At 39.9% G+C, this 26,442-nt stretch overlaps 1 protein-coding gene across 1 annotated transcript in view; it reads left to right on the top strand.

The window, feature by feature from the left end:
* Positions 1 to 26,442, top strand: part of TMEM156 (transmembrane protein 156) — a 30,824-nt gene continuing 4,382 nt past the window's right edge. Inside the window, exons 1-5 of the mRNA XM_019553486.1 lie at positions 1 to 214; positions 4,811 to 5,032; positions 9,879 to 10,142; positions 12,937 to 13,047; positions 17,420 to 17,518. Of these exons, the coding sequence (XP_019409031.1) occupies positions 127 to 214; positions 4,811 to 5,032; positions 9,879 to 10,142; positions 12,937 to 13,047; positions 17,420 to 17,518 (784 nt within the window). The 5' untranslated portion in view covers positions 1 to 126. The remainder of the gene's footprint in view (positions 215 to 4,810; positions 5,033 to 9,878; positions 10,143 to 12,936; positions 13,048 to 17,419; positions 17,519 to 26,442) is intronic.

Below are 26,442 nucleotides of genomic sequence, written 5' to 3'. Positions count from 1 at the left end.
AAGAAATAGAAAGTCTTGCCTGAAAAGGGAAATGAATAAGTATTTTGCATAAGTTAAAAGCTAAACCAGGAAGGAACTTATCACTAGTATGCTAGATGGGAGCTCTTCAGTGACACGTGCTTGACTATGAGAAAAGCAGATCTTCTGAAATTATTAATAGCAATAATTATCATGTTTATTATAAGTTTGCCTGAATTTTTCCAAATCCAAGAAGGTGAGTGATTAGCTTTAACAAACAAGGTCTCTTCTTATTTTAAGGTCAGATTACATTTAAAGAAGTCACATGGACTTTCCCCAAGGAGCTATGATGCTGTTTTTTTACTGATAGTAACCTTTACAAAATATTTATAAAATGTTATTTCAATTAGCTTCTTGTTTATAATGAAGTTAACTATGTATACTGTCTGTGAAGAAAGTTACTTATCCCACAAGGGAAAATATTGTAGATGTTTTTATTTAATAAATTTTGTACTTCTAAAATCTTAACTTAAAAGATAAAATTAAAAAATATGTACTTTTGCCTTCTGGCAGTGTTTTTGTTTAGAAGATAACTGCCTTCGAGAATGGTAATGTTTTTAACTCCATATACCCAAAGGCATAAAAACTTTTGTAAAATTACTGTGCTATTCATCCATACAAAGAACATAAGTTATGTAAAACTTCTGAAGATTCTATCTAAGTAATAGGTAATAGTAAACTGAAGCAAAAGGAGGGCAGAATGGGTAGAACTGAGTGAAATAAAACTCTTAATGTGATTTCCCTATATAAACTGATGATCACAGAGGTTGAAATTGAAAGCTGAGAGACTTAAGGAATGTATAAGATTATTATTATATATTAAATGCTAAATCCAGAGATAAGAATAAAACATGGTTTATAACCTGTATTCCAAAATAGGCCACTGATAACATCATAAAATAAGTAGTCTTCATCTGATAAAGATGGCTTGTGTCCCCCAAAGGCTATGTGTTGATTCTTTATAAAAATAATATTCAGTAAAAACTGAATACTAAAAATATATCAAGTTTAGGGTGCTTTATTTGCATTTGACTGTACATGTTATTTTTCCAGGCAAGAACTGTCTGGATTCTAATTCAAATATAATAAAGTTGACAATGTGTAACTAAAAAAAATCTAAGATTGTCAGGCTGCTTTAAGTTTTCAAATATTGTAAAGAGGTGTAAGTAAAATTAACATGTTGACACAACTGGCATTTACCTTTATGTAAAAGTGACCAAAGTACAAATTAGCACTCAAACTGCAGTTTAGCACAGATTGCACAAATACACCATAATGATATTAACCTTACCAAAGGAGAACATATTGATGTTACTGTCAGTTATCATGTAGCAATTATACTACCCAATGGATTTTTTGTTAGGTAACACTGTATACTACAGCTGGTGCAGCCTCTGCAGTTTTGACATTTTGCACCTGCTAAATTTTAACAACAATGTTTGCAAAATTAGAAAGTCTAGTTGTGCACTGAACTATATTCAACACTGACATTTTCAGAGGAAAAAGAACAGCGTATACAGCACGCAGGTTGCAGCACAAATATGGCTAAACTGGTTATAATCCTTGTTTATACTCTTAAAATTATATATCAAAGTCTGACCTGATGCAAAGCAGTGTAAATGGACTCAAATTAGCAGCTTGGAATATAACTCTATGTATGTCCTTAGAGTAACAAGAACATAGTTAAGCACCTTCTTTTGCAAACTAATCATTTGGGGGAGAGGGTCTACTGGAGTTCAATAGAATTTATGGAACTTTCAGAGTTGGTATGTTAAATTATGGAAAAACACCCAAACAACCTTAGAGATACGTGTTTTGAAAACTCAGTTTAATTTGACCTGGTATCCCAATCATGAGTGTGTAGCTATAGCCTGACTACACTCCAGAATAACAGAGTTATAGAACTTTGAGTGCTGTCGTTGTTATTTCTGTATCTTAACGTGTGTGTTTCTTTTAGCGTAACCTTAACTCTGAATCTTCTGAATTTATAATCCTTGTTTTAAGAATAATTACAGCCTTTATAATTTTTTTACCCTTAAGTGCATATGAACTCTCAATCTTAATTGTGTTTGAATGTAGTTGTTTGAAATAATATTACATACAGCAAAATCTTGTTACCTTAACTACTATATATTTCAGCATTTAAAGAAAATATCAGGGATTGTAAAACATATCTTGTCTCTATTCTTTTGTGGGTAGGCAGGGCCTATAAAACAGTAATTCTGGTACAGTTCTGTAGGAAAGCCGAGAGGTACGGTATGGTATGAATAGGCGGTATAGGAAGTGAGTGGCAAATTCCATGTCAGCTGTCTACACAACAGAGGAGGAGGCCAGGGATGCGCAGTTGAAATAGAGAGCATCACATAGTCCACCTTTCATCATTCTCTTTGTATGTTTACTAATCTCTTGTAAGTGGTCCCAGTCACTGGGTATCATGTAATTCCAAGCCCCAGAAGAAAAGTCTTTAGATGCCTTGTCTCCTGAGAATGTATCTCTCTTGAGAAGATGCACACTCCTGTTGTGAGGCTGGGGTTTGTCAGCATTTCAGATATGCAGACTCCCTCTTGCTGACACTCTCCTGCCATTATGTAGCAATGATTGCACTCATTCTTGCACCAAGCAACACCCGACTCTCAGGAAACCTCTGTCTTCCTTGCATGTACTTCAGAGGCAAGCTTCATTCCTGCTGTAATGATGCTTATTCCACCCACTGTACAAACCGCTGTTTTAAGGAGACAGAGGTAGTTAGCAATATTAGTCTGAAGTCAGGCAGAAGGCAAGGTAGATATGTACCTTATAGACTTACTAAGATATGGCGATCATAAGCTTTCATGAACTTGAGCTCACAATACAATGACAATCTTGCTAGCTTCCCAGTGGTCTTTTAATGAAATGTCAAGTACTTTTCCCGGGTAAGGCAATATTCATATTCTTCCCATGTACGGTATTTTAATATGCATTTGTAACTTTTATAAGAATAAATATGTTTTTCATTGGGTCATAGTCAAAATCCACTTCATAGCTGGCTGCACTCAGGCAAGTTTAATTGTAGATTGAGCATGTAATATGAAATAGACTTCATAATTGCTTACAGATAGATATACATACTCTGTCACAGAACAATCAGTGGATGCCAAATTACATGTCCAGAGTCCTGAGGTGCAGACAGAAGGGACAATTTTTGCCTGATTTGGCCCCTGAAAATGCTCTACGGTCATGACTTAACACAAGTACATGGCTGCAGAGTGCTTTAAAAGGAATCGAGCCTGCAACAATCTGAACCCTTATTACAGGAGGGTTCAGATGAAGGTGCTCCAAAGAGGGGTACCTTCATTAACTTGTGTCTGCATGTGCCATGTGAAGGGTGTGTAGCACAGAAGGGCTATTTGCATTTCCTGGGAGCTGTAGCTGTGACTGCAAAGTAACTACAATGATGAGCATCTCTCCTTTTTCTGGCAGGAGGGAGAATTCCATTCAGCTCCCTACACATTCCCACAGAGATCCTCTGCACAAAGACCATTTTCTTGAAATTTATTTGGACAACCAAAATGTAGCTTAAAGAATTCACTTTGCCATTACTGCCTTCTTTACATTGTGAAGAAAACCCTTGATTAATCTAAGGGAAGAAACAACCTCTACTTTTGGCTTTATATTGATTCTTTATTATAACACTTTTTTTCCTTGTATTTTATGTACACAGTCTAGTAGTCCATAAATCACTGCATTTGTGTTTTTATGGAGTATATATTACTTTCTAATCTACTGTCACCAAGAAGTGAAGGTAATTGACTTTGGCATTTATTTCAGGATGCCATTTCTTTATTCTGTCTGAAATCCTTCACTTCACTGATCCTTAGGCTAGTCTCCCTGGATGCTAGGACAGATAACCTATTGAAGCCATCAGACTGCAGTCTGGGCGTTGATGTATTTAAAAGATCTATTATTATCTTTATGTATGAAAATTTATTACCATCAAATTCCTATCCTCTGTAATGGGGGTTGCATGAATTCCTATTCATGGAGATGAAAGGATATGTAAGAAGTGGAAAGGTGAACTACTGGATCATGGGTTATGATATCATGAGCAGAGAGAGTAATTATTTGCTTTCTTAAGAATGAAATTGGTGTTCAATCCTAGTATCTTTTGCTTTAAAATTATTTTCAGATTTTAAAATAATTTAAGATTACTGTATTCCAAAGATACAAGTGAAATCCCTCTCTAGCAATTATTTAATGTTGAAGAGGTAAGAAAACTGAAAAAAACACCCTAATTACTTTTAAATATTATGGTATCTTTGTTTGAGTTATAGTAATGCTGTCTACAACCAACAGTTACTGAAATTCAACAAGGAAGCCAGAGAAAAGGAGAGAAGATAGGAGACAAAAATGGTAGATAATTTTTATGAGCATTAGAACACACAAAAGCTGTAGTGTGGAGAATTCAGGTATATTTTATATAGTCTCACCTTCTGGAAACATTGTCATTGGAGATGGGTTTAAATTTGCTTAGAGCTATTTGTCAACATAATCATAATATATAGGTGAGTGCCTAGATACAACTGCAAATGCAGGTTAGTATTAGCAGAGATTTAGTATTACTGAGCAATAAAATCTAATATGTAGAATGTGAGAGCATTTTGCATACATAATCTTGCATGGTATTATATATTCAATATGAGGCTAAAATTCTCATGAGGTTATCTGTCCATTTCACTGTATCATGGTAAAAAAGTAGCTACTTTTGTCCTTTCATTTGACAATATAGAACGTTGTCTTTCTTTTTGTTTTACAGAAAGCACTATTATTATATCATGCATGGATGCTTGTTCACTAAATAACATCACTTTTCCACTCTGTGGTTTTAACAATTCTTATGAAAGCTTCCTTCGACATAAAAGGAAAAACCAGACTGTCTTTTTGAAGGCCTTTGTTAATCAATCCAATATTCAGAATATTCCAAGTGTTTGCCAAGTCTCCAGTAGTGAACAGCAACAACATATTGTAAACTCAGAAGGTAAAGAAAGTGAACAAAGGAAAAGAAATCATTATTTATATGCAGCTATTTACATCTAACTAGGATTTATTAATTTTTTGCCAGTTAAAAGATGATGAAAACTTTGTTCTGATTCATATGAATTCTGCTTTGTAGACTTAGTAGGTTTTTCTTGCTTTCCTACAAAATGCACAGTTAATGCCAAAGTCTCCCCTCAGATGCAGAGGCAGGCCATGGAATCCATGCCTGGGTATAAGTGCAGAATTCAGGTTTAGAGCTAACTCTTGATTATGCTGTGCTGGGAATTTATCCAAAACCCTATAAGGAGGCATTCCGTTATCTTCCACAGGCTTTGTAATAGGCTCCTTTGCAAAAGTAGAAAGTTATGGGGAAAAACTGTAGGGAGCCTTTTCTGATTTTGCCTATTCCAGCAGCCAGGAAGAAGGCTGCACACAAAATATACTATATTAAAATATATTATATTTCTTTACTTTTCCATCCTTCCCATCTTCCCTTTTCTGGTCTGATCTTCAATTTATTCTTAAAAGGCTATATTCTGGGATAGCTTTCATACAGACTTTCTTATTAATTTCAGTTTCTTGGGCATGGAACTGTACATGCAGATAGATAATATTCCAGGATGAATGGAATATAGTTGATCAAAAGAGAGATTTTTCTTGTGGTGGAACAAGACAATGAGAGTGAGGATAAATTCAATTACCTTTTATGTGCTAATGACAGTTTTCCAGCCATGTAAATGACTTTTGTGGCACTTACACAGTTTGCAGTGATGTTACCCTGTATTATTATATGTGTATATATACACATGTATATACTGAACATGAATAACAGGCTATGCAGCTTTGTAAGTACACACAATGCATGTGTGTAAGTAGTTAAATTGTAGCTAGACAAAAAAACTGTGACTAGTGAGGGGAGAAGCATTTACTTTTAGTTTCAATAGCTAAACTTTTCCTAGAAAGCATGAGACTTCGCCTCTAGGCTCTGCTTTTATAGCTGCCCCCCTAGGTAGCCAAGAGAAAGAGGTTTATGGGGCCTAGAGGAAAAAGAAACATCAGAGCAGTGTTTCGCAACCTATGGTCCACAGGCTACATCTGGCCAAGACATGTCATCTAGCCTAGAGGGCTCCCTGAGGGTGCAAAAATTTGGTGGTGTGATATGGGAGCAGTAGCAGTGTTAATTGCTCCCAGAGCCGCAGAAATTAATACTGCTACAGTTCACCCGCTGCCAAATTTCCAGACCTGTGGAAAGCCCTGTGGTCCAGATGACAAGACCCATATGCTGAATTTTACTGGCAAGTGGGGTCAGGCCATCATCCAAGGTCACTCTGTAGCTGGATCCAGTGTGTGGAGCTGGGCTAGGGTCAAGGGTTGCTCCGTGCCTGGATCTGGCACATGGGTGTGCGGGCTTGAACCCCTGGATCCACCCTGTGCACCAACCCCTGCTGGATCAGACCTGTGGACTGACCCTGTGTATGGCATCTGGCCTGTGGACTAGTTCTGTGACATGCATGCAGCCTGCATGGCTAGATAAGGTGAGCACCACTTTGCTCATGGGTGTCTAGGACTGCTGGAGTGGAACAGCTCCTGTGTAACAGCCTGGACCCTTGCTTCTACTGAGGCAAAAACTTCCCCACTACTCTCCACACATTTCATCCAAAGACTATTAAATGCAATATATGGTGACTCAAGTTTCAGAAAGAGGGTGTTGCATAATGCCTAGCCTATGGCCTGGTGGTTGGAGCACTCTGTAGGAAAACAGAGATTCAAACTTCCCTCTGGATGAGGTGGGGCTAGAGCTCAGGTCTCCTAGAACTCAGGTGCTCTGCTTCCTGTATGAGTGTCCTAGCCACTTAGCTCTTGGTGCTGAAAACAGGAGGGTCGGTCCTCCTCCTCTTAATTTTTTCCTAGACTTTTGTTAAGGTACACACAAATATAGACATGTACCTGCCTGGCCAGTGTTCAGACTACTCCATATGCACAACATATGTGTGTGGCAGTGCCCCTTTGGTCCCTGCCACTTTAAGTGCTGGAAGCAGGCAGCCACCAGGTTCTTGATGAGGATGGCCATTTTCAAGCCCAGCTCTCAGGGCTGGAGGCAACAGTTTGATGCTAGCAGGCCAGGAGGTAACATTTGGCTGAGCTGCTTCCAGAATATCTTGGAGGTAAGGGCAGGTGCTATGGGGATGGCAGGAGGCTCCTGGTTCTGGGCACGACCTGAAACTTCCAGGAACGGGTAGCCTGGTGGGTCTGTCTGTGGTGGGATAGCCCCCAGTAAATTCCAGAACGTGTATATGTGCCTGGGGGGAGGGGCAGACATGCTTATAAAGCAGCACTTGAGCCCAGCAGGGGTATAAGACCCCAGAGGCCCCAGAGGAGGTAGTATTGATGTGAGGGCCTGTACAGAGTAGGCTGCATAGAGGTACTTGAAGGACTGTGCATGTGTGGTGCAGAGTAGGGCTGCCAAGTGTGGCCTGAAGGGCTACACCAGGGGTTTACTGAGTAGAGCTGCAAGGGCAGCTTGAAAAGAAGTACATGGGCCAACCCTCATGAATGAAAATGGGAACAAGTTGCCTGGTGAGGGACTAGGGGTAGAAGCAGCCCAGTGTTTGGCACAAGGACAAGGCCACATAGAGTAGCAGAGCAGGAGCAAACTGAAGGTGCTGCATGTGCTGTACCACAGTGAGAGTAGTAAAGCCTGATGGCCCAAAGGTGGTTATTCAAGGGAGCAGGACAGTTGAGTGGCCCAGTGAGGGGCAGCATGTGAGATGCCCCTGTGAGAGGGGGGCGAAGTAAGTGTGAGTGTGTAAGAAGCCCAACAATGGACTGAAGCTGGGGAGCAATAATAATCTGGATGCCATCTACGAGGCATGGGCCACAGTGTACAGGAGGTACGGAGCCATGGATAGCACCCCTTGGCATCAGGGCAGTTATGGGCAGCCTCCCACTTATTATATCAGAGAACATTAAGTTGTGGCAGGCAAGATGGGGCAGATTGCCCTAAACAGGTGGGCGGGCTGATGTGAGACCTGGCCCTGGGTTGGCCCCCTGTCACAATATGTAGGTACTTACACATTCATACTGCAAGGCAAATAGAATTGCAAACCATGTATAAGTGCCAAAAATGCTGCTCACATGGCCAGGTATGTACAATCTAGGTGCACAAGGGGTAACAGCATTTTGCCCCAAATGTCTGAAGAGTGCATTAGAAGACAGGATAATAAAACAAATAAGGATTAGTAAGGATAGGCTGTGGTTGGGATTGAGAGAAGTGGAACCAAAGTGCACATTGTGGTTCTAGTTTGTAATATCCCTGGGTGTATAATACCAAAAATGCCACTGATACTGCATAAGGCATAGCTTTCCCATCCCAGCATGCCTCCACTGCTTCTGGGTACTGTCAGGAGAGAGGACACACCCAAGCTTTGTCCTTCTAAAATGAGTTTTATGTCCAATAATCAAAACAGAACACTGACTAAACAAATGCAAAGTCTAAGAAATCGTAACACTTTATAGTTACTTGTACAGGTATGGAGAATTAAAAATGGAAAAGCTCTGCTCTCAATTACACCTGTGCAATCCTATTGATTTTGACAGATTTATACAAATGTAATTTGTTGGCAGAGTGGAAGAGCCATAACTTGAGTAATTTAAAATTGGATGAGACTCTGGGAAACAGTCTGAAATGGGCAGGAAGTATTCTGAAATGGGAATGTATATGGGTGCTCCATACACGTTCATTGAGGCTGCTCTGACATGCAGTAATTAGAGTGTGGTAATTACCACACTCCAGCAGACTCCAGAATTACACGTATCAGTGTCCCTGCACTGAGAAATGGCAGCAGGCATTGGCAACACGTAGGGGGTGCATACAGGTGCACGTGCACCCCCTGAGATTGGCTGTGCCCCCCTGAGATTGGCCACTGCTGCTGGCAACATTTGTGGCCAGTTGCCACTCGCTATCCCCCGCCCTCCCTCGCACCTCATGATGCTGCTGGTGGCATCTGTCAGTGCTTGCTAACAACCCCCCATGCTGCTGACTGTGGACATTGGTCTGCCATGTCCCCGCTGCCACCACCTGCAGGCAGTTGCCATACCCTCCCAGCTGCAGGAGGCACAAGGCATTAAAGGTGGCGGGGTGCTTTAACTATAGCTTGTTTGACAAGCTTTAGTTAAAGTGTCCCTGCTGCCATTTTTCAGTGTGGGGATGCTGATACACAATGCTCTGGGCACTTCAATTGGAGCATCTCTCCAAGCTGCTCTAATTAAAGAGCACCCCCACCCCCCACGCCTTTCCCAGAGCACATGTATAAACACCTGGATAGATATCTGGCTGGGGGTATTATGATCCCAGCACTTGTTCCTGCCCAGGGCAGGGGGTCGGACTTGATGACCTGTTCAGGTCCCTTCCCACCCTAGAAACTACGAAACCAAACAACCTTATATGTCATATCCAGCTCAACTTTCTATGAGTGTCTTACCTGTTTTTTTCTGAATTGATTCTTGGTCTGTGCTATTCCTGACAGTGACAGAAACAAACAGGCGCTTGTGTACACATGCCTCCAACCACCAAACACAGAAAATGACCACCTTGAAGCTGGTAGATAAAACAACAAAAAATTCACTGTCATTTTCAGGTCAAATACATTTTGACTAGAAATATCAGTATCTCTCAGATCCCTTTAGAATATCTAATGTGTCATCTTTCTGTTCATTTTACTCCTAGTCAATAATGATGTATCTCACTGTTTGCTTACAGGAATAAGACTTAGTAGAGTTTTTCTGTATTTCTTTTTTCAGTATTGTGTAGCACATAGCATATCTTAATGTTTTTTATTTCTTTGTAGTTTCAAGAGTGAATGGATCATTAGCAATGAAAGCAAAAGATTTTATTTTTTTCCATAAACATTTCAATTTCACTGTGGCTCATGAGAATGATGACAGTGAGGAATTTAACACTTACTATTTACTGGAAATCCAAATTAAAAAGTCTACAAGCAGAAGAGGAAACACAACAGATGAAAACATGTATTACTCATGTATAACAGCAATGATGGAAGACCAGAATGACTGTATAAATATTTCAATGCAACTAACATCTTTCATGGAAAGTAAGTTATGAAAATGGAATCAGCGGGGAAATCAAACTTGGAAATAACATGAACCTTGCACTAAGGAAGAAAAGCTTCCAGCAGGCAATTCATGCCTTAAGCAACTACTTGAAAGCATCACCCCAAGAATCCAGTGCAATTTTGATCAAACTAGTGAAAGACCATCCTTGCTTGGCAAACAAGGCTTTTAGATGGTCTGCTCCAGCAGTTTTGCCTTATATTTTCTGAAAATAATCCAAGAAAACTAACATCTGTGAATTTAACTTTTTTTTTTTAATTGTTAATTTATCGAATTTATCTTTAACGAAAATTCATATTGTTTTTGGGGGGTTTTGTTTGTTCGTTTGCCAGATGAATTGATATAATTCTTCAGCCTTTGAAGTAAATTTCAGAATTCCTATCCACTTTAATGGAAGGAGGACTGGGCCATAGGTTTGACTTTTCTTAGTGCCCTGTTACATTGTCCCACTAATATTCTTAGTGCTATATGCATAAGGAAAAATCTTTAGCTCACCTAATTGTCTCTTTCCAGCAGACAGCCTGGCAATTTTTTTTAGTCTTTCTTTGTGCTGTTTGGTCCTTTAAAGAGTTCCCTTGGCTGATTGCCTACCATGCTTATTGCCCCAGCTCCACATGTAGTATTTGCAGCTGGAAAACTGTACTAGTTTATCTTTTTTTTATTTATATATTGAAAATTCTCAATTTTAACTTCTGTATTTTAGGTTGTGTCTTCAGGAGGACAAGTACGTAGGTTCTTAGCTCAACTTATTTGAAATAAAGCCCTAACACAGAGAACACTATTCATAGTTTTCACAAGAATTATCAGGTTAAGAATATAATAGAGTCTAGATTTTAATTTATTGTGATAATTTATGTAACACTACAAACCACTTTCTCTTTAACTAGGATTTATACTGAATTAGGTAAGTTAGCTAACTCAAGTTAAAAAAAAACAACTCTTTTTCTTCCTACTGTTTACAAAGGCCAAAAGCCTGGGACACACTAAGGGTTCTGGATAAGCACTAGAAGAATAAAACCCAATAAATAAACCAAGTATGGTAGGCAGATGTGACAGTCTCAGAAAATGTGCCTTTTGCAAAGGAAAGGATATGAGTGACTACGAAGTTATCTCTCAAGGGTAAATGTCTCAGAAGTAGGAGCTACCTAAAGGCACCATGTTGCCACCTGCTCTAGGAAGGGCCTAGAGGAACTTAATGTAGCTATAATTCTATAGCTCTAAGCTTTAATAATCTACATAATTCTATACAAACTTCTGGTGGGTTTCTTCAGTAGATGTTACCACAGACAACTGCCTTAGCCTGACTCCTGTCCAATTCCCCATGAAGGTTTTATTTTCCATTTAAAACGACAGCAAAAGGGTTTCCTTAGGGGATGGGTCATGAAGTTGGACTCTCCTCCCATTTCATAAGTAAGAGGGACCATCAGGCTGAGGCATATGCTGAGGGACCATCAGGCTGTGGATATTAGCAAAGATACATGTTTCACACTGGGCAAGTTCCTTCTATTTTTCTGTCATAATATGTAATCCTTTGTTGTTATAAGCCTTCCTGCCACATACAACTGTTGATACAGAATCCCGGGAAATCCAACTCACTGCTCAAGACAGGATCATTTCAGCCTAAACTAGCCCAGTCAAGTGTTTGTCTAATATAAAAACACTTAAAAGTTTCTAGTTATTATGGAGATTCCACAACTCTCAAGTTAATTAATCTAATACCTAGCCATCTTCATATTTTGAAAGTTATTCCTAATACATAACTTATATTTCCCTTGGTGTAATTTGAGACTGTTATCCTGTCCCCTGTGGACACAAAGCATATTTATAACATATATCTCTATATTGAAAATCTGTTATCAAATCCCCACCACTCAGTCTCACCTTCTCCAGACTAAATAACCCCAGTTTTTCTGACCTTTCCTTGTAAGTCATATTTTCTTGACAATTATTTTTGTTGTTCTCTGGACTTTCCAAATTGCCCGTGTTTTTCTTGAAGTGAGGGGCCCACAATTGGACACAATATTCCATGTGAGGCTTCCCCAGTGCTGAACAGAGTGGAAGAATCACTTACTGTGATATGGATGCAACACTGTTAATGCAGCCCAGTATGCTATGGGCTTTTTTTTTTTTTTTTGAATGCTAGCACACTGTTCAGTCATAATCAGTTTGCTGCTCGCTATAACCCTTGGGTCTTTTCCTGCAATACTGCAGCCCAGCTAGTTATTCCCTGGTTTATATTTGTACTTTTGATTTTTCTATCCTGAATGCAGTATTCTGCACATGTCCTTCTTGAATTTTACCTGATTAATTTCAGACCATTTCTCCAATATATCAAGATCATTTTGAACCCTAATCCTTTCTTCCAAACTGTCCTCTACCCTAGCAGCCTGCTGTCATCTGCAAATTTACTAAATGTACACTAAATTCTATCTTCCAAGTAATTAATGAAGACACATACAGATCCCTGACAAAAAGTCACATATAAAAAATTATCCAAGTGAGATGAGTTGTTAATTCACATACTTCACCTCACCATTTCAGATGTGTACAAATTAAGATGAAGCGAAATTCTAGACAACCCTACCTGCTGGTGATTGGTGGGGGTGGAGGAAAAGGGATGGGAGAGGTAAAGCCTTTTGGTTTTTCTTTTAAATTGTAAGACTGTGATCCCATGGTGATGTATAGGGTACAAAAACCTAGATAGATTGATGGATGAAAGCAAACTATTCATTTCTTACTTTATTTTATTTTATCTCTTCTCCATTTTATAAACAGATCCCACATGTCCGCTGAAGATCCTTTGGTTTGTTCTTCTTCCACTAGTTTTTGTGCTTACAATCATTGTTGTTACCTTCAAAGTATTTCAAGAAAATAAAAAACATACCAGTAAGTAATGAAGTATGAATCCCAGAGATCAACTGATTTATGTCCGCCTGCACCAGTGCTGAATTTACCAGAGATGACATTTCTTTTCAGTGTTGTTACGTCATCACCTTTTTACATTCTGAATGTTTAAAACTGCATTTATTTTCCTACAAAATAATTTGTCCCAGTCCACAGACCAAAACAATTCCTTCTAAAAAGTATCGTCAATATGATGGGCTACATTTTGGATGCTCCCTTGTGTGTTCATTTATGATAGCAGCAGTACAGGGATCTCCTTCCCTCTAACAACTTGCACAGGAGGAAGCCAGATATAGACCTTTCACTCCATTGCAAACTAGGGTTCTGAGTAGCCAACATAATATCCAGCCACCTTTCTTTTTTCTGTGCAACTATCAGAACCTAGAAATAAGAAGTGAGTGGATCACAACATGTAAGGAGTGTTTCTGAGCTTGCTTCTTTACACAGTTTTCCCTGATATCTTTGGTCAGCACCTGCCCACAGCTGGCATAATGACTAGAATATCAGGACTCATTTGCTGTCTGATAGCTCAGCGCTCTCTTAGTACTCCAGAGCTGAGCCAAGCCAGAATTTGGCCATGCGAATAACAAAATAATGATAATATAAATACGTGCCTTCAGTCACCATAACTCTGTATTGCCAGCTATTTCCATAATAAAGGAACACTCTAGGGCTAAGCACAGACAGTCAAAAAGCCTGAGGTGGAATTAATTCAATCTATGCAGCTTTCTCTAAGCTGTGTAGATTGGACTGTTAATGAACAGAATACTTGTTCACTCCTCAGTTGGCCAAGGCAGACAGATGCCCACACTGGCCGAGCCCAGAAGATAGGGAACTTCTGCACATGCCTCCCAGCTCACCAGGCAACAAACACCCCAGCCCTGCCCCCTCATCAGCCTCCTGCCTCCCCCCTTCCGCTGTGGGGGGGAAGTGGCAGGGTGATCCCCCCCTCCACCCTGCCCCACAGCTAGTGTTTGCACAGTGGGTGGGGGGAAGTCCATTCCCCATCCCTACCCATCCCCCCATGGCTGACCAGTGGGGGGCTGGTGAGAGGGTGGGGCTGGGGCATTCGCAGCCCAGTGGAGCTGTGCTGGAGGTGGGGAACAGCCCCTACCTCAGTGGCCTTCCCCCCACCTCCCCACTGTGGGCTGGGGTGCCCACTCCTGTGCTGCTGCTGGTGGGGCTGGGGCGGCTGCCTCAGCTCTATGAGAGCCAGGGGTAGGGCTGCTGGACTGCTGGAGCAGACACGCTGGGGCGAAGGCTAGCCTGCAGGATCTGTAAGGGGAGGGGTTAGTGGGGGGCTACAATGCATGCTGGGATGCCGGAGGACTGAGACCTACCTTTGGTCAGGAGGGGATCTGGAACAGAACTTCAAAAGATTGTTTCAACTTAAATCAGTTAAGTCTGATACTACATCCGTCCAGGTCTATCTTAAGCTGGTTTGGCCATTTTGAAACCAGTCTGTGTGAACTGAACTTCTGTTACAGGTTTAAACCAGTTTCCAATCACTCCAATCACTGGTTTATATGTAATGTCTGTCCCTAGCCTAGGAGTCTAATTGTAGTCATGACTGAACAGGAGGAAAAGAGCATGCCTGGAAAATGTTTCTATTTAAAGGCAAATGGAAAGATTTTTTTTAAATGAATAAACCCAACAGTTGTTTAAGATGCTAAATCTGTAGCAAAGGACATGGGTGATATAATACATTCCAAAGGAATATACTTTCAACCAGACCATTTGTAAATTACTTTATTTTTTGATTTCTTGCTGGAACCTGAGTCAGGTCCTGTCTTTTTTGTAAAAAAGCCTCACATGAACTCAGGTCTTAGCAGGTAAACCAAAGCTATTAAACCATTTAGTTTAGTTTTCTATATTTTTATTCATAAATGTAAGGCATATATATATGCTTAAAGACATAAGAGTAAATTTTATATCATTTGAATCATAACCTACTATTTTTTAATATAGAACCCTCCACAAGCTTCTTTGGTAGTTTAACAATATTTTGTATTTATTCTTAAACAGATCAATTCCCTCACTAACTATGAGTTTTTCAGATTTTGTTCTGGATATAATCAGGAACAATTTTTTTAAGCCTCTCATTACTGCTTTGCCTCTAGAATATAGTTTTTATTTCTGAGGAACTTGTTTTGATTAGTTATACTTATAGAACACCATATTACATCAACAACCAAGAGGGTTAACTGGGTTGCTTGGTGCCTGGGTGCTGGTGATATAGCTAGCCAGAGGCAGTAGCGGCTGTTATTTTTCTGCATTCCCGTCACCCCAAAGTTGGCACCTGGAGCTGTTGCTTTGGTTGCCCTGCTTTAGTTACATTACTGGAACTACCTACATTAAAAGCATGTTGAAGTTGCAAAATCAAGTGCACACATGTTAGAAAATACCACATTTATGGTTGCCTCTGACTTATGTAAATATTTTGTGATATAGTCTTCAATGACATTATCACAGCCTACTTAGGGCATAGGCTGGGTTGCACTAAGGGACTGAAGCAACTGTTCAGAATTATTGTCCTAATTCAGTTCGTGGCTTTTATCTTAATTATTACACACCACCCAAAGCCTACATCAAATACAGCTATCTTAAATTTCCTTGGGGCTTTTCTAGGGCACTTCCCACTGTAGCATCTGGGTGCCTCACAAACATTAATGAATTTGTCTTCATATATGCAGCTACTAGCGTTACCATTTCTAAAGATAGGAACACTGAGACAGAGACTTAGCAAATGAATCAGGGGCAAAGCCACATTAGAAATCAGGACCTTGAGCCCTCAACTTTCCTCTCATTTCTTCATATGACAGAGTCCTCTTGCCAGCAGTGCTGAACATCCACAGCTGCCATTGATGGTAGTTGCTGTTGCTATGAGTGCTCAGGACTTCAGCAGATCAGACCATACAGAAAATGAAGCAGACAGTTAGCAGATTCCTGACAAAATGCAGACTTTAGGGCTGGTAGCATACATAGGAACCCTGGAACAAAGTCAGGGTTAGAAGAAAGCCTAGTGAGCAGTCTTCTGCCTTAACCAGATGGCTATTCCAGGCCTTACTCTCTAGTCTAGACACTTTACCATTTTTAGAGTAAATAAACAGCCTTATGCACTGTAGCATTTCCTAACGTCTAAAGGTGACTTTGTAACTTAACATTCTTTAACAGGGTTTATTTTAAATTGCAATTTATTTTAAAGGAAAGGAAGTTAACAACATTTTGTTATGTAGACCTGAAACATCCCTTTACCCTGGAGCATGTCATTGGTATGGTTGAACTCTGATCTTTCAGCATTGCCACCTCGCATTATATTGCAGCATCTTACTATAGGACTAAAAATATTAATTGATAGCTAGAGCAGTGGGGAAGCAACCTTTTTGGCAGGCATGCCACAAATTAAGCCCCACATCTCCCTGCATGCCATTCTGATTCCCATCCCCTGCTATGCTGTCTGCTCCCTTCCCTCTCTGCCACTGTGCTGCTTGCTGTCTTCCCAATCTGCCACATGCAGAGGCTGTCTGTGCCACCTGTGGCCTGTGTGCCCCAGACTGGCCACTCTTGACCTAAAGTATGCTTTTGTCCTCCTGCCCTGGTGTGGATGAATGAGTGTGGAAGTCAGGTGTTGGGTCCAGACCCAAGCTCATATTTCATCATATCTTTTTTGGAGCTGGATGGGTGCTTGTTTCCAATATTGCAGTCCCAGAAAAAGAGACAGGTTCAAAGGAAGGACTGTTGGAGAGAAGCTTGTGTCTTTGTCCCCCCACTCTAGAGAGGTTAGCTGCTCCCTGGACTCCCAGCATAGGCTGCTACTAGCTGCTTGGGCAGTTGTGTGGGCCTAACCTTAGATTAGAACAGGGGTGGGCAATTATTTTGGGGAGAGGGACGCTTACTGAATTTTGGCAAGCCATCAAGGGCTGCATGACAGGCAGCTGGGGCAGATAAATATTCATTTTCTAAATGTTTTATTGGCTCTGTGGGTTGGATAGAATGGCCTAGCGGGCTGCATTCAGCCCACGGGCCGCATTTTGCCCACCCCTGGATTAGAAGGCTCACGTTCAGTTATTTTGCCAGGTGGCCACCATTTCCACCTCTGCACAGAGCAGAGAAGGGAAAAAGGTTTGCCTTTCCAAAGGCAACCTGAATAGAATTTAATTGGAGAATTCAAGTCCCTGGGCCAGATTTTAAAGGCTTGTTGTAAACAATGGAGGTATTAAAGCTCAAAAAAAGGTCATGGGAATTCTTTAAAATTAAAAGGCATTAGGCAAGCTAACTGCAGGGGTTGTTACCAATTTTCTCTCTAACAACAAAAATATTTATATTAGATAACAACTAATTTTGTTTAAACCAGATAGCAAAAGTGCAAGAATGGCTTCTGTTATCCTACAAAAAGAAGAATATAACCACCCAGGAGAATCTACAGCTACTAATGGCATTCGGCTCCTTTCAGGTGAGTAATACAAAAGCAAACTACCAAAATAAATTCTGACACATGGAGAGGCCCTGACAGACCCTGTAAGTAATCCTGTCTGGTTCTATGCATGTTTACAATTAGTTATTGTACAGTGCCCAATTTCATTTCCACTCCAATATAGCAGCTCAGCAAGGGTGAGGCCATGACCCTCAAGCTTGTTCATTTACTCCATTATCTAGCTATGTTTGTTGAAGTCCATGAGATTTTTGCCATTAGTTTCAATAGAGGCAGGGAGAATGGGCCCATTTCTTTGAATATTCTCCTAAAATCTGTCTAGCTTATATGTGTCCATTGCTCTTAATACTTTCGTAAAATCTGTCTAGCTTAAATACTTCTTTCCTTTGTTTCAAACCAATTCTTGTTCTTCCATCTTCTGAAACTACATACACAGAAGGCAGGGTGGCACCTTGGAGTCCATATACTTTTATAGGTTATGCCTCTGATTAGTCTCTAGGTATAGGGACACATTCACTTGCAATGGTTGCAAATCACTGGACTGTTGTGATGTACTGAAGTTAGTACGCATTAAGTTAATATGTTAGATAATCCTTACCTGAAAGAGAGCAAATTTGCAATGCCCAGTGGCACTTAACATGTATTAAGCTGTTTGAACATGCTTGCTCATGTTTTCGCTGCACTTAGTAAGTATTAAGTTGAACGTGTGACACCATCCTTTAAATTGGCACCCTGCCCTGCCTTCTGTCTGACTTCTGACTAACATGGCTAATTCCCTTTCTCTCTATTGATGTATATTGCTTAACAGATAGCAATCATGCTCATCCTGAATTCTCTCTTTCCTAGACAATATTTATCTATTTCAGTCTCTTTTAATATATTTCAGTCCTAGAATGTTGCCTCATTATCTACTTTTGCCAGATTAGTAGTTCCTTCTGAAACTATGGGCAACTGAAATACATGCCACCACATACAGAAGCACATCAAAGGAAAGCAATAATGTTTTTTAGCAACCACACTGGACAGTTATCTTGAATGTTGTTCTACTTCTTCCTTTAGGTCTTTCCAAGATGTGCTATTTTCCAGTATTGCTTTTGCTGTTTATTATATTACATGTATTGATACTGAACTGCAAACCTGCCTAGTGTAATCTTATTGGGAGTTGAGGAACTATATATGCCTAGGTAGGGACCTGGTTTGTGGAATGAAAATAATATTGCTACCACCCACCCAAAGAACAGGAGCTGGTTCAGGCATGGAAGTGGAAGAACTGTTTCATGTGTGGGAGTAAATTGTGAAGGGAGTATAGGAACCAGTCTGGGCAAATGCTCTTACAGACAGGGGCTTTCAAAGTGTTATTTCAGAAGCAGAGAAAAGGGAACCATAACTACCTTCTCATTGGCACTTGAACTTTCTAGCACAGCAGTTTTAGGATTTTATGTGTGAGGACTGTGATAGTATTTAAATCTAGAGTCAGAACAGTGTATATTATTAAATCAGACACAGAGGAATGTGTATGAATGGGCAAATTAGGCATCTAATGTTACAACATGGTATTAAAAGGCAAAAGTATAGTGGGCATTCAGTTCTGAGGATGTCCTCTGTAAAAAAGCAACATGACTGAGAAGCACTCTGTCCTCTGTTCAGCACAAATAAAGATGAACTAGAGGTTTCAGGAGTCTTCAGAAGAGTCCTGGATCCTCAAACTAGTGATTTACTGCAGGGGGCATCTTTTTTGGCTGCTTACAGATGTACTTTACTTTCAGCTTGGCATGCCCCCACACTGAGTGCAATGCATGCACAGAAGAGGCATCATGTTAGTTTGACCCAGCTTGCCCAACATCTGTATAGATTGCACACTTCAGCAGGGCTTTTTGGTGCTTTTATTTAATAGCCGATTGAAACAGCTATTAGATAAAAGTGCCAAAAAGCCCTGATGAAGCACCCAATCGATTGAGATGCTGGGGAGCCAGGTTGAACTAACATGCTTCCTCATTTGGTAAAGTGTTGGGTTTTTTTTCCCACGTGTCAGTGGCCAGGCCACATGGTGTGTTTACTTCCTTTCTGTACCATTGAATAGGGAATTGTTCGATACGTGTCAAATATCCCTTGCATCAAGCACTGCTGCTCAGGTTAATCCCAAATTTACTTTGATCACAGATGAATTTGGCTTTCTCTCATTTTTCTTACTGAAAATCATTTATATCATAACTAAGAAATGTATAACCAAAGTGATTGAAAGACTTACGTATGCTAAGGGAATGTGCTTCTCACAGCTTTTTAAATTTGGTCTTCCCTCTTCTCATTTTTGGGCCTTGTCACACATTAAGTTCCACATAGGACTTGGGCAGACTAAGTGGTCTGGTTTTTGATGTAATATAGCCAGCAGATCCCAGACTATGCCAGCCTTTCTTGACAGACTCCCACATCGAGGAGGGAGTAGAGATACAGCTGTAGCAGCTGTATGGTTGTGCTGTAGATACAGCAATAGTGTACGGTTCTGCTGGCATTTTGCAGCTGGGTGAAATGGAACAATTCCTTTTCTTCTACCAGCACAAAGCCAATTTTTATGGTTTCTGTGAAGAATCAGGATTTGACCTTTTGAAAATGTATTATTATTAGCACAGATAAACCATGTTGTATGTTTCAACATACTGCAAAGTATCAAACTGCTAACGTCATTAAACTTGGTCAAAATATATTCTGCATGAAAGGAAATTGCTACCTTTGTTTCTGAGTAATATTGATACTACTGAAATAGTATGTACCCTTTAATAAATGCCACATAATTTGGTTTCAAGAAAGAGACTTTATCTTTTTATAGATTAACATGAACAGGGTTCCTCTATAATAGGTTTTAAATGGCAAAAATATAATTACAAAGCCAGCAAATGGAAAAAATGTTTTTAACCTGTCCAGGCTTGGGCACTTCACTGTTCATTTAGTATAATAGCAATGGCCTTGTCTTGGCAATTTCTTCAGGAGCTACAAGAGACTCAATAATTTCTCTCTACAACCTAGTAACTTGTGGCATTTCAATCTTACCCAGAAAAGAATCAATAGCTGCCTGTCTGCCTGAGCTGTCCTGGGAATACAATTTATACTCCTAAATTTTAGAGAGCTGCCTAGCTTCAGAAGATGTATTTATGAGCTCATTATTTTTATCCCTCAAGAAATAATCTGTCTCTGCCATCTTTTGTCTTTAGCAGCCCCCACTAATAACATTCCTGTTTTATCACCATGCTCACAATGGCATTGTTTAGTATTGTATGTCTACAGGCTTTTTTGATGGTGGAGTTTTCTGAAAATCCCAGGATAGCTTTACTATGTTGAAGAAGAAAGAATGTGATATTGGTGTGTTCTTTTTTCTTGTATACTCTTCCCACTTCAAGCTATCCAGTTGACTAAAAAAGCTGCTTGCTTGCTTGAACTGTGTTTCAAATACAATGACTCTAGTTCTCGTTTGATTTTTACTGTTTTCACACCACCACTGATGTCAATTCAGTTACTCCTGGGTTACAACAGTGTAATTCTGAGTAGAATCAAGACCATGCAGAAAGAAATAAGGCTTCCCATAAATACTGGGTTTAAGATCTACCATCTTGATGATGGATTGATTGTAAGTAGCTGGTGGTAGCCTCTCCACACAGTACTCAAAAACATTTTCAATACTATTAGCATATAATTCAGAGCCTAGAAAGGAAACATTGAGACACTTTGAAGACAATATATCTTTCCCAGAAGAGTTAGGGTGAGAAAAACCAAGCTGTAGATCAGAGAGAACATGACAGTATCTCTCATCTAGGAAAAGATGAGTAGATACAAATAAAAGGCTATTCTGAGTTCAGGTACGATGAGGCAAAAGTGTAACCTTTTACTCTGGAGAATGATTTATACTATGTGTCACAACGTTGTATCCATAGGCACAGGAATTGTTTGGTTTAGTATGGGTATAGTTCTACAAATATCTGGGCTTATTTTACCACCAACTGGTAAATTACAGTCTTTCACCTTCTTGTACACTAGTCCTAAATTTTCAGTCTTCCTATGCCCATGAATCAGATAATTAAGGTTGGTAGTCAGAGGAGGCTACGAAAAACATGTATAGTACATTCTCTGGGGTGGGATTAAAAGCCCTGCTCTCCAATGTAATAACTGTTTCCATTGTACTACAAATAATTGCATATGTGGAGAGAGGAGACTTAAAGGACCCTGGAGATATATCACACCTGTTCTGTGAATCTAAATAATATATAAACTATGAGAAGGCTGCAGAAGATAAGATTTTCTGTCCCTTGGTTTGCATGCTAGTATTACTTTTTATACTCGTTCCCTGCAAGGCATGATTTCCAAATGACTGTGGGTCAAAAAATCCATGAAATCTATGAAATTGTGATTGTCCTTGACTGAATGTATTCACTGGAAAAGGAAGAGAGCACAGGATGGTCTTTCTTCCATGCAGGAAGTAGCTATACTTTGGTATAAAAGACTTAACTGTTTACATTTAGTATGCAGACACTGAGCATTTCCATAAGCAATAGAATTGCTGCTTCCTCCTACAGTGGCATGTCTGATTTGGGCACAGTGCTCCCAATCACCAGAAGTACAATTTATAGGGACTGAAGACAATATTTTTAAATGGTTTTGTAAGAGCTACAGCTCACTGCAACCTACTATTGAGGCCCTGGAGTCACTATACCTTATATGGCTTTATTTATATGAGAAATTATACTAGTATAAACTATTCTGGAATTAGAGCACCCATAATAGGAATTCTATTAGTATAACTGTACTATTTGTTTAGATGTACCCAATTAGAAACATACTTTCTGCCACATTGCTCAGACAGATGCATTTCTTCTCATTCTGTTCAGCTCTTCATTGCCTCAAAGAGCCATAATTTGGCTCATTACATCGTAGGATACATTCTCTGATGAGCTTGCTTAGCTCATAATGATATAAAGCTAATTTTAATAAATTTAGGATATTTCAGTATGCTTTCTTTTGATAATGTCATGATGCTTTTGGCTTTCAACATTATCAGATTAATATTCATAGCATAGGAGCTTGTGACTAGTTTTGAATAAAATCCCATAACGCCTGTGAATATTCCAGAGACAATTTCTATAGAAACAGAAACACGTGTGCCTTCAATTGTTTGTGAATTACGTGGTATATTTTCCAACACATTTTTGCTACATTAATTTTACCATTGTTTTCATGTCACATCTGAAATTTTTGAGTTATTTTCATGATTTTTACTAGTTTAATGATTTTTTCTATTAAAATTAATGTAGCTCTAGTATAGGCAAAAGCACACAGTAATCAGCTACATCCCTGAAATCCCAACATAAAAAGATCAACATCTGCATCTAAACAGTTAAGGGGAGGCCATTAGAAAAAATTCTGATTTCAAATTCAATTTTGTAAAATCAGGATTTTATTATATCCAAAACCAATTAAAGTTTTTCAGTGAGTTTTTTTAATTCCAATAGTAACAGTTATTTTAATTGATTAATATTTCTTTGTTTAAAGTGCCATCCTTGTCAAGACAGTTAGTAACATAATAGACAAACATGCTCCAGCTAGCTCCACTTGGCTTAACTTTAATAATCATCAACTTCATGTGATTGAAACCAAGGACTCTGAAGTGAGAAACAAAATATAAGATGAAAGCAGGGGTGTAGATTGTAAGCATGACTTATGTGACTCTCTTTGTTCAAGCTGGGGAAAGTGCAAACATAAACAAGCAGCACAAATGGTGGAGACAAGTCTGACTACTGAAAACTCTCTGAACAATCGAGCAGTTTAAGATGCTAAAGATCATGCTGTAAAGCCAGTTTATCCCCATGAGGCTACCTTGCCCTACCTTTTGCTTGATTAGTAACACAGTAATTGAATTGGTTTGCTTAAAATATGGGTTTTTAATTGACAGTAATAATTAATAATTAACAGCTAGACTCTAAATTTACAATCCAGCATAAGAAAGCAACAGACTGCAGCTGTCCTGCAGGATTAAGCTGGGAACTGGGGCTCTGAGAAGCAAAACTTGAGGCTTCCCTTTCCATGCTAGCTCTGAGGTACTGACTAAGCTGTTGAGAGCACAGTCTAGACCTTTTTTGGCAGGTGTGCCACAAATTAGCCCTCTCCAAGGGCCACTCTGATCCCCTTGCCTTACTTCACTGAGTTTTGGCAAGCCATTGAGGGCCGCATGACAGGCAGCCGCGGCAGATAAATATTAATTTTCTAAATTTTGTAGGGGCCCCATGGGCTGGATAGACTGGCCTGGCAGGCCACATGCAGCCTGAGGGCTGCATTTTGCCCACCCCTGCCCTACTTAATCTGCTGCTCTGCTTTCTGCTTCCTGCCTGATCTGTGTTGCCTGTCCCTTCCCTGATCTGTTGTGTGCCACACAAAAGTTACCTGTGACACTTGTGGTACTTGTGCTGCAGGTTGGCCACCCCTAGTCTAGACGGTGATCACTCCCTCTGTCTATAACCTCTACACCCCCCTATATGTGGAGTTCATGATAGCCTAGCCACAGTTGATTCCCTACACTGTTTAAATGACATGGGTGGTCAGTACAGGAAAATATGTGAACTCAAGGGGTCCCCTATTTATATGCATGCTGGATAAGTGCATCATTTACCTAACTAGATAACACAGTGCCAGTTCCACTGTGCTGTTTGTTTCTTACATTGTAACCCACTCTGGTTGTCTGTGTATCAGTGAAGTGCATAACTGTTCAAATGCATAGCATCTTTCACCCCACACTTTATACTAAGCTTAATTGTATTTTGGTTAACTGCCTGCTTGGTTTGCAAATAATTGTATTTCCTTTAACTGGACAAGCGATAGTGAAGGGGAAGTAGTTGTGAAAGGTTGCTGCTAGAAGCCTGGAAAAAGACAGGAGCCAGTTTCATGGCTGTTCTCTCTCATTTGTAAGGCATTTAAAGGCTGCTATGAGTGGCCTTGAAAATGAAAGCTATTTAGTTTTAGATTTGCTACTGTCACAGGACTAGCAGCACTGTAAATAATAGTGTTAGTTAAATATACAGGGTGATCAGGTCAGTGTCACTAGGAGCCCAGCCCCTGAACTGACTAGTTCCTCTTATTTTCATGGCTTCTACCAACAGCCCTGAAACTATTAGAAATTGGGAGAATGAGGGGGCCTAGTCAGTTGTGGATCTGCAAGCAGCACAGATCTGTCTGTTTATTGAGCATTTTTTTCTACTGAATTTAGGTATGTATAAAATCTGAGCAGGCACGGTAGTGTAACTGAAAGTGGGAGATGGGGGTACAGCCCTGGCTGCTGCCTGGGGATGAAGGGGAACAAAAATAGCTACTTTCATCATCACTACAGGCAATGTGGCAGGTATCACTACCTCATGTCCTAGAGTTGCCCAGGATGTGGAGCTGCCCTGTTATACTCCTGAGTAGGTGTGTAGTCTTTTTTTCAGTCCTGAGGCTATGCACCTCAATGACCGCACACAGTGTATATTATACATGTTGCCCTTTAGTGGTTACAAGTTCTGTAGTGTTCTCCTTCTGATACTATTAACATGATAGTCCTTGACTATGACATTAGAGAAGATGCACCCTATTCTTCCCTCAGCTATTCCTGTGCACTCTCATATAAGTCAATGGGATGTAAATAAGAGTAAAATTTTGGCCTGGGATCTAGAACAGCATTAGCATTTCACAGAACTTTAAATCTAGGCTCATGGCTGCTTTCTACTCTCCAATGTTTTTTCTTAGTGAGGTAAGCTGGCAGGATGCTTCTGCTGCGGTATTAAATAGATGCAAGGATGAGATAGGAGATATTTTTTAAAATCTAGGCCAAACAGAGCATCACATATTTAATTCTGTTCCTCCTTAGTTAATATTTGACATAGCTGAACAGTTATCTCTTCCACTGCAGCTTAGGTGAGTAATGATGGAAAAAGCAAATCTTGTCACAGCATTCAAAATTTACAGCAGACCCACTGACTTCAAAGGGATGACATTTCAACAGAAAAATGTGAAATCTAATGACTATTTTAGGTCTATTACTATTTTTTACAAGGGAGCAGAGGCAGTGTGAAAGATTCTTTTTTATAGGTTACATTTGATTTGAGCTGCCCAGGTACAGTCAGATTCACAGACAGCAGGAACAGAACCCTGGCGCAGCACACATGTGGGATCATCTCTCCATTCAACATGCATGATGGAGGGAAAACACTACTTTTTATTTTTCCCTGGATTCCTCCAAAGTTGAACCTTAATTGGAATCCCATTACTATTTGTGTCACTTTCTCAATCTGCTTTTCTTATTTAATTGCTTACATTTTGAGAGTGAAACTGTTCTTTCTAGGTAGGCACAGAGGAGATGCCTGGGTACAAAGAGGAGATACCTGAATGAGAGTTGAAATGGTGAGGGGGAGCATGCAGAATATCTGTGGCATAACTTCTCTTTTCCATATGAGCACATAGGAGGGCATTTATACATAGAAGGGCAGAGTTGTAGTTGGGCAGGAAAGAGATCTGCAGTTAAATTAGTATCTGCAACACCATCTCATTTCAGATCTGCAGAAAATGTACTGTATCAATAATGCTGACCTCTTTAAACAGAGCTCCCTGCACACTCTATTTCCCCCATTTCAGGCTCCTCACCCAATGTCCTTCCAAGTCCTTTTGCTTGTAAGTGAGGGGTGTCTTCTTTCAGAAGTACAAAATACAGGCATACCTCGTTTTATTGCGCTTTGCTTTATTGGGCTTCACAGGTATTGCATTTTCTACAAAATTGAAGGTTTGTGGCAACCCTGCATTGAGCAAGTCTATTGGCGCCATTTTTCCATCGGCGCCATTTTTCCAACAGCATTTGCTCACTTCATGTCTCTGTGTCACATTTTGGTAATTCTTGCAATATTTCAAACTTTTTCATTATTATTATATTTGTTATGGTG

The sequence above is a fragment of the Crocodylus porosus genome, unplaced genomic scaffold, assembly GCF_001723895.1.
Source record: "Crocodylus porosus isolate Cpor-Errol unplaced genomic scaffold, CroPor_comp1, whole genome shotgun sequence".
NCBI lineage: Eukaryota > Metazoa > Chordata > Crocodylia > Crocodylidae > Crocodylus > Crocodylus porosus.
Note: the sequence above shows the minus strand (reverse complement) of the source record. Positions and strands in the feature narration are given on the sequence as shown.